Source organism: Colobus angolensis, unplaced genomic scaffold, assembly GCF_000951035.1.
Source record: "Colobus angolensis palliatus isolate OR3802 unplaced genomic scaffold, Cang.pa_1.0 Scaffold57, whole genome shotgun sequence".
Lineage (NCBI taxonomy): Eukaryota > Metazoa > Chordata > Mammalia > Primates > Cercopithecidae > Colobus > Colobus angolensis.
The window spans coordinates 4,020,017-4,029,103 of record NW_012119265.1 but is presented as its reverse complement, the minus strand read 5'-3'; the positions used below and the strand labels follow the sequence as shown (position 1 = coordinate 4,029,103).

Here is a 9,087-nt window from a genome sequence, read left to right as displayed (position 1 = left end):
CAGGGCCTCACTCTGTTGCCAAGGGCGAGTGCAGTAACAAGATCATGACTCACTGCAGCCTGGACCTTCTGGCCTTAGCTGGGCACAGTGGCTCACATCTGTAATCCCAGCACTTTGGGAGGCCAAGGCAGGCAGATCACTTAAGGCCAGGAGTTCAAGACCAGCCTGGCTAATATTGCGAAACCCCGTCTCTGCTAAAAATACAAAAATTAGCCGAGAATGGTGGCACGTGTCTGTAGTCCCAGCTACTCAGGAGGCTGAGGGATAAGAATGGCTTGAACCTGGGAGGCGGAGGATACAGTGGGCCAAGATGGTGCTACTGAACTCCAGGCTTGGCAACAGAGGAAGACTGTCTCAAGAAAAAAAAAACAAAAAGAATAAGCCTTAAATACCATTTAAACTAAATATTATCCCTTCAGCATTTTCTCCTCTATTACTTTTACTTTACGAGGGTAAAGCAAATACAAAGTACATAGTAAGACTATGTAATAATGCACTTAATATCATATGCGGAGGTAAAATAAATGGATTATTTCTTGACAAGTTAATAAAATACTTACAGAGGCACAGTTACACCAGCTCAATATCTGCATAAACGTGAATTTTAAAATAAACGAAAGAACGCAAGAATTCACTAAAAAGAAGTGCTATCATTTGCAACAGCTTTACATTTCAGCTTCCAATAAAAGTACAATTCAAAAACTTAGTATTAGGAACAAATGCAAACCTTCTAATGTGTCACCAAGAGTTCGTGTTTTATTAATAAACTGTAATTGTAAGAGCTGCGTAAGAGAAGAGTATGAAGGCAGCACTTAGGAATAGGCAGAGAACAGATATCACTGGGCTCTAATTTATGGAACCATGCTTATTCAAAGCTGCTATAGTTTTGATGCCTTGCTATAAATACGAAATGAACAGTGATGGTGGCAGCGGATGGAGATGAGATGGATAAAATAAATACTCTAAGGGAAAAGAATTAAGGTTTAGATACCTGCCATAAACAAAGCACTAGGCTAAGCATGATACATAAGCTTCTCCTTTCAAATCTAACAACCTTATAGTGTAAATATAATCTCCACGTGAAAGGCTTGGAATGAGAGGTGTCACAAAGGTTAAGCTATTTGATCAACATCACACTGCTTTTAAGTAATAAGTTTCAACCTTTAAAGATACCATGCTCCCTAAAAGAAAAAGCTAAGGTTCCAAGTCTAAGGCAGGACATTTATTCTGAGAGTCAAATGTATCAAAATGGCTTAAATTCTTTTTATGCATACATATCCTATTACACTTTTTTGTTTTTCTGGAATGTGCTTTTGAGCAGATTGGCATACACTTCATCTCAGGAAGAAAAAATGTCCTTAATTTAGATATAGGATGAATAGAAAGGCAATAACAGACATATCCAAGCTTAAGCAAAATTTCTCAATTAGTCTTTTGGTACTTAAATAAGAAGAACCAGATCTTGTTATATATCAAGTGTTTCTACTTTACAATTTAGGAAAAACCGTACCTGTTCAGAAACAAGAGTCTGTAGCTTCTGAACTTCTAATTTTAATGCTTTGTTCTGGTCATTTAGAATCTGGAAGAAAGAATCTCAATTTACTGCTTTATTAAGAAAAAAGGTAAAAAAGCAATCATTTGAATGGGTTTTTGAACAATCAAACTTTTATCTCGGCTTTCAGTACTCAAAGTGACAGGTCAATTATACACTGACATAATTCAAATTTCACTGGACACAGAGATGCACCCTAGCACTTGGTTGGCCATGACCAGAAACTAGAACTACAGCAACAGTGGAGACAAATAAGAGTCCCAAATAGAAACTATCAGCTGAGAAAAGGTTGGGGGGGAGCAAAATAAATCTCTAAGCTCTACTAAAAGAACAGATAATCTAGAGGAAAAATGATAAAACTCATGGTTTGCATAAGTCCCCTAATGAACTACAGAAACACTGTTTCAGAGTGACTTCACATAAAATGTAGTATTTCTGGAATCACTCAACTGAAAAGTATGCAAGGTTGTTCTAAGAAACCTGAGTTTACAAGCTTAATCACACACCTTAAATTCTTCCATTTTGTTTGAAATTTCATGTTGTAGTTGCTCTTCCAGCAATCTTATTTTATCATCTTTAACATAAACACTATAAGGGTGAAAAAAAGTAAATTAAAATACCTCATACATTCAGAAAATCTACAGGAATTATGGGCACAACTATCAATTATAAGTAGCAACATTTTCGGCAACAATTATACTTAAACATAAACGTATGAATGACTAGATGTACAATACTTTAGTCACCTTTGTTGCATCTTCTCCAATTCATGTGCAGCAGCAGCCTGTGTGTGGAATGAGAAGAAAATGGTATCACTTCTCAAGAAGTGCTCAAAACTTTTTTTCACTAATTTTTACATATTAAAAAGTTATAGTTCCATATATTTGAAGTTACAGCAACACCATACATTTCTGTAACATGTTTTGCTGTTTGATATTTTTTACTTCTCACTTTTATCCTAGTAAAAGGTGTATCTTTTTTGAATTAAATGGCTCAAATAAAACACTCAAACAAATCAGCATAGTAAGATCATTTTAACTGCCTCCCGTGATATCTTGAAGTGATCAATTCATTGGATCAAACATTTATTTCAACATAAAAATAGTAACATCAAATCATGCAGCCAAAGATAAGAAACCATCATATTTTTTACTTACACAATCAAATTGGGGCTCACAATACCAATGAAAATAAAAATACACAAAATGAAATTCTGAGGTCAATGCTCTAAAGCAATAAAGATCTACCTGCTCATTTGCCAAGGCCTGTAATTTCTGCACTTCAGCTTTTAATAAGAAATTCATATTCTGTATATCCTAGAACAAGGAAAAATAGCATTTAAAATATTTAATACAACTGATTTTAAAGTTTGTAAAGCATCTTTTCTACAGAAGAGTTAAGCAAATGTCTCAACTTACAAAATTTCCTAAAGAGAAACCACCAATTCCTGTTATTTAGCATAGTCCTATCAAACTATTGTAAATTATTGTAAATTATATCACAAGAGAAGCCCTTTGAATTTTTCCTCATAGAGAGCTAGAGGATTTTGTAGTTTAGAAAAACAGTTATTTCAAATGAATTCTAGACTATTTTCCATTCTTCATATACACTTACTGACTATGTGGATAAAAGTAATTTAAATTTCAATCCTGTAAAATATTGCAGCCATTGATACAAATTACGATACCTTAAGTTCCTCTTCTTTACTTGTTAAATGATCACGTTCATTTGCTAAAGAATCTTCAGTCTGTTTTATCTGCTTATCCTTTTCTGCAATCCTTTAGAAGGAAAGACATTTGTACATTAAATAAACATTCAGAAGTCAGAAATCAAAAGGATTTAAAGCCTTAAAAAGCGTCATCTTGACTTCAGTAGTTCTCATATACCTTCCATTTCTATAGCCCCTTTCAGTTTACTAACAACTGTCATACACATTACTATAACTCCTTAAAATACATAACCCTATTTTAAAACTCAAAATAAAAGAGGTTAATTTGTTAAAGCTAGCAATGTCAAAACCAGATTTCAGATCTTCCGAACTCAAGTGATCAACGTCCATGCAAAATTACACGGTACAAAAAAAGCATATAACTTTGTTTTGGGTATACAACCACAGAGCCGGACACAGAAGAACTACAAATACTTATTAGACACAAAAACTAATTTACTTCCACTACTTTCTAAACAATTACCTCTTCCACATAATTGCTAACACCCAAATGAAAGTCTCCCCAACTCTTTTTATAATAAAAACAAATAAAAGCAGAATATATAATGTTTAGGGACCCAACTCACTAATGGGAAAAAGGAAAAAAAAAAAAGCAAAAGTTGCTCAAATCTAGTTCAGAGTATTTTCTGAACAGGTCAGAGGTATAAAGTTAATCGTAAGTGTCGCATCTAACAAGTATCAGTTAGTGGTGACTACACAATTCTAAGAGTGTGAAAAGGTAGGCTTACACTTTATGTAATTCTTCTGCTAGAACTGAAGCGGAGGTCTAAAAAAGAAAAATAGTGTCAACATAAAAGTATTTAAGAGAAAGCTTTAAAGCTATACAATAATAACAGAGCTTTAAATTCTGAGAAGTTAATGTATATAAACTGTTAAGAAAGTATCTGGCCCATGGTGAGTATTCAATAGAGAGTAACTATCATTCTGAAAGCAAGTTTGATCACCAACAGCCAGTAGTCAGGAATTACATATCAGAAGACATTTAGAATAAAACAAGTTGACAGGTCTGGAAATTAAATAATTGACAAGCAACAAATGAGTAGGAAAAACAGCCAGAAAGGCCATTTGTCATCCTGTGTTTCTTCTCCTTAGTAACAACTTTTAATAAAAAATTATCCATTTCATGATTAATATAGTTTGGTAATACGCATGTTCATGTTTACTATTTAAAAGATTCTTACAGCACTCTCTATGTATTTAACTCCTGATAAATTTTTTAGAGCTACTTCTCAGCTGATAACCCAAGATCACAATTCAATTTGAGTTTGTAATCCACATATACATACACACCCATACCAGCACCCTTTCCTGCATTAATTCTTCCCCAATTATTTTAGACTATAATTTCTACAGACAAAGCAAGTAGGAAAAATATGTTTATAGGGTCAAAGCTTTGGGAGTTTGAACTTCTCTGAATCTTAAAAGCAAAATTTTAATGTTAAAACCACTTTTTATACAGAAATGTCAGACTTCTAAGCCAATACTTTTTGCTACAAAGAACTCTCAGAATTTTCAAGTTGAAAAACTGAAGCTCAAAATTCACAATACTTAACTTGCTTTTTACTTGATTTTCTTTATATTATTTATAAAGATGTGTACGTCATGTCAAAGAATAACAGGTCTTACGCTATCACTTGAAAACTTTGGAAGGTTGAGTCACTAAACTGAGGTACAAATTTTCAATTCATCCTTTTGCAAATATAATCTGTGATCTATGGTTACCATATTGTTCCCCCGGCTGATATATTAGGATTTTCCAGAGCTAGTTGATATTTAGTGAACATCTGTAATACATAAGCCACTATTCCAGACAGCATTCGGCCAATTCTCTCTCCTTGTTTTGTGACAGGATTGGGGATATTTTTGTATAATAAAAGCTCTCTAACCTTCCCCTCATCCAATTAGTTGGTATGGATTTCTGAGTGTTTTCCCCCAGCACCGTACATAATTAGCAAGTGTTTAGCCCTCAGGATCATCATTTGTTGATTCAATGACTAGTCTCCCAGCTATTAATCCAATAACTGGCACTCAAAGGGCATTCAGATGAGTGTTTAAATGGCTGAATCATAAGCAATAAGAAAGCGTCATTACCTGGGCTGCTATCTGGGAATGGAACTGCTGAATTTGAGCTTTCAAAGCCTCATTCTGCTCCAAAATATCCTTTCATAAATAGCAATCAAAAAGAAAAAAAGCATGCTAATAAATAACCCCATGTATATGAACACAATGTATTATAGGTACATCTGCTTATCTTTATTTTTTTTTTTTAAGGAATTCTTAGATTCCAAAAGGCATTATTTTAAACAATGACTAGACATTCTGAGTTAGCTTATAAGAGAGAAGTTAAACATATGTCTGTGCTATTCCTAACCTAATACAAAGAGCCTAAGACTGTGGATGAGCACATCTTCAAACATACCATATTGTGACAAGTGCTCAAAGACAAAGTTACAATTATTCATCATCATTTCAGAATTAGGGTAAGGTAGACCTTACTCTCTCTTCTAGACACACAGATCTAATAACTGACCACCTGTATTTTTTTTAATAAAAAAGAAGAAAAAATACCTGAACCTGCATTTGCAGAGACTCTTCTTTGTTCACCCTTTTCTGCTCTGATTCCATTAACTGCATTAGTCTTTGCTCCAACTGTTGTTTTGATACCAAGGTATCTGTAAGCTTACTATGCAGACTCTGCACTTCATTTTCTTTGGCCACAAATTTACTCTGTAAATCTATAATAAAACATTACATTTTACAGAGGTCTCCTTCTTTGCCTAGTTTCTCATACCCATCTTTAGTGTAGGCATTCTCTAAAACCTCCTTTGAATCTCTCCTGCTTCCACTCTTGCATGCTCCTGTAGCAGCCTATACTTGTGTTTCATGGCAGAAAGGGAGTAGTAGAGAAATAAACAACACACATAACACATACTCCATTATCTCCCAGATGGATTCATCAAATTAAGAGTAAATAAGTAAAAGTTAGCATGTATTAAATGGGCAGTTTTAAGTAAACTACTTGGGATGGTAATGCTCTGTTTTTCTCTTCAAAACAAGAATTATTTTCTTGGGAACAAAAAATAAAATGAAGAATTAACCAAAGAACCAAAGAGAATAACTACAGAAAAGAAACACACACAGCCAGGACCCCATTACCCTATCATGTACTACAATTTTGCCTGCAACTTTAATGCTTCAGGCAAAACTAGTAGGTAACTTATTTTAAAACCCTAACAAATGTCAAAGAAAGAAAGATATTCTGGAAGTATAAAAGCTATTTTTACTGAGCTATAACCAAAATACCAAATTATACTTTCTTCACAGATGGAAGAGAAAGGAAATTTTACCCAAAATTATATACAAAGTTTACATGAATACCTCTTCCCCTTACCTTGCTGTGCTGCCTCATGTTCCGCTGTTCTCTTCCTGATGTAGCTCTGAACTTCTTCCCACCTTCTCTCAGCTTCTTGTAGTTGAACCTTGGTATTTTAAAAGGAAGAAAGGATAAATTAGCACAAACACAGAATTTCTACTTTGAAAAAGAGGGAAAAAAGCATCCTCTACCTTTACTGTTGTATCATAAAACTGCTTATTGCAACTAGTCTCCTACATTTCAATAAGACAGGCAGATAAACACAGTCTAAAAGCCATTTATTTATCAGTCATAGCCATCCTATCCTCCAACATTACAGGGTTTACAGTTTAGAGATTATTTCAGAGACTCAATATTTGTGCTGAGTTTAGATCAAGATAGCTACTACTATATACATATCTGATCCACTTAGCAATAACCTGTTTCCCACTAACCCTCCTTCAGCTGATAAGCTTCTGAAGGACAGGATAGTATCTTTATTGCTAAATCTAAGTAGCTAAAAATTCTTATTTTGAGGTATTTCTATAACACAACACTCCAAACATGACTATAATCTTTAATGTCATTTATTTATCCATATCCACAGAAAACAGACTTCCATATCTATGCCAGTAGTAAACCCATCAGCAAGATCAGTATTAAATAAAAGAAAGGATACTTATATCAATCTCCCAACAAGACCCAAGAAAACTTAAGAAAAACAAAGGTTACTCACACTATTTTCCATATTCAATTACCCTTGAAGCCTTTTTAACTCCTACTCTGGAACTGGTATCAAAGTACAACTGTATCAATGACCTAGGTAGGAATCTACTATAATGAAGTAGCATTTAACTTACACAAATTGAACTATACTTTCAACAAATCTCCTCTTCAATAAAAGGAGGAATAGAGAATTATACTCAACATTCTATTCAATGTACATATGCTGCATAATGCATATAAAATGAGATAAATGAATCTGCTCCTTCCTCAGTCAGTCTGAGCAAAGCCATGTATCTCTTCACAGTATCTCATTGGACCAAGTGACACTCTGGTGTCTAAAGACATAATATGTGATTTTTTTTGTACATCATAGGTCGAGTGCAAGCCACTGGAACACCACTCAGTCTTGTGCTTAAACAAAGGAAAAACTACCTATTTCAGTGCTGAAAGAAAACTAGGTTCTACTGGACCTACTGAAAAATCCAAGCTATGGGTGATAAAGTGGTATTAAGGGTAATTTTTAACTACATGATTTCTGCCCTATACATGTAGACCCTAACCCCATATATAAGACAAACTTCTACAGTTTATACCTGCCAATCAGCTAACATCATTTACCGTATCTTCAAACAGTCTTTAACTTCAAATTCAAGCCTATATTCAATTCTTCCAATATGGCACATGCTTCTTTTTCTTTCATCAGGGCATAGCATTTAGACTACAGGTCCCACTAAGCCTCAAACTATATTTTTCAAATCTATATACACATTTAAGTCATCAAATTAAATACCTACTGATATGGTTATGCTTTGTGTCCCCACCCAAATCTCATCTTGAATTGTAATCCCCATAATCTCTATGTGTCAAGGGAGAGACCACGTGGAGGTAATTGAATCATAGGCATGGTTACTCCCATGCTGTTCTTGTGATAATGAGTGAGTTCTCACAAGATCTGATGGTTTTATAAGGGGCTCTTCCCCATCGCTCGGCATTTCTCCTTCCTGCTGCTTCGTGAAGAAGATGCTTTGCTTCCTCTTCACCTTCTGCCATGATTCTAAGTTTCCTGAGGCTTCTCCAGCCATGTTGAACTGTGAGTCAATTAAACCTCTTTCCTTAAAAATTTACCCAGTCTCAGGCAGTTCTTCATACCACTATGAAAACGAACTAATACACCTATATTATTCATGAAATGACAGAGGTGGGAATATATCACCTTCAACTGAGTAACTGCTTGCTCAGCATTCTTCTTTTGGACTTCCTCTTGCTGTAGCTTTCCTGTTTTCTCAGTCAGCTCATTCACCAACCTAGCATAATCCTGGCGTAGTTTATTTAGTTCTGCAGACTGCCTGAAAACAGTAACTGGATTAGGAGCCTTCCATTATTACAAACAGATATAAGAAATAAACAAAACATACTTTGGTAGTTTTGCTGAGCTGAGCTAGTAGTTCTATTTACAGCCCGACTGAAACAGAACACAAGCGATTACTAACAATAAAGTTTAGGTGGGTAATTCCTATATAATTCTAACGAGTTATACAAATTCTAAAATCACTGTAAAATATCAAGAAAAATAGATAACATAAATAGTGTCACCTTCAAACTGGTCTTCTGAAAACATATTAAAAATCAACCAGTCAGGGTACTGTGTACTCATATTACTTACTAATCTCTCTAAGGTACTATTTCTCAAAGTATGGCCTCAGAGTCAATCACTATCACAAGGAAAGT

At 34.5% G+C, this 9,087-nt stretch overlaps 1 protein-coding gene across 1 annotated transcript in view; it reads right to left on the bottom strand.

Moving 5' to 3' along the window:
* Nucleotides 1–9,087, bottom strand: part of KTN1 (kinectin 1 (kinesin receptor)) — a 103,700-nt gene that overhangs the window by 40,903 nt on the left and 53,710 nt on the right. Inside the window, exons 10-19 of the mRNA XM_011961860.1 lie at nucleotides 8,573–8,705; nucleotides 6,673–6,760; nucleotides 5,850–6,016; nucleotides 5,373–5,441; nucleotides 4,010–4,047; nucleotides 3,240–3,330; nucleotides 2,800–2,868; nucleotides 2,299–2,336; nucleotides 2,059–2,140; nucleotides 1,511–1,579 (exon numbers count right to left, since the gene is read on the bottom strand). Coding sequence (XP_011817250.1) covers nucleotides 1,511–1,579; nucleotides 2,059–2,140; nucleotides 2,299–2,336; nucleotides 2,800–2,868; nucleotides 3,240–3,330; nucleotides 4,010–4,047; nucleotides 5,373–5,441; nucleotides 5,850–6,016; nucleotides 6,673–6,760; nucleotides 8,573–8,705 — 844 coding nt within the window. The remainder of the gene's footprint in view (nucleotides 1–1,510; nucleotides 1,580–2,058; nucleotides 2,141–2,298; nucleotides 2,337–2,799; nucleotides 2,869–3,239; nucleotides 3,331–4,009; nucleotides 4,048–5,372; nucleotides 5,442–5,849; nucleotides 6,017–6,672; nucleotides 6,761–8,572; nucleotides 8,706–9,087) is intronic.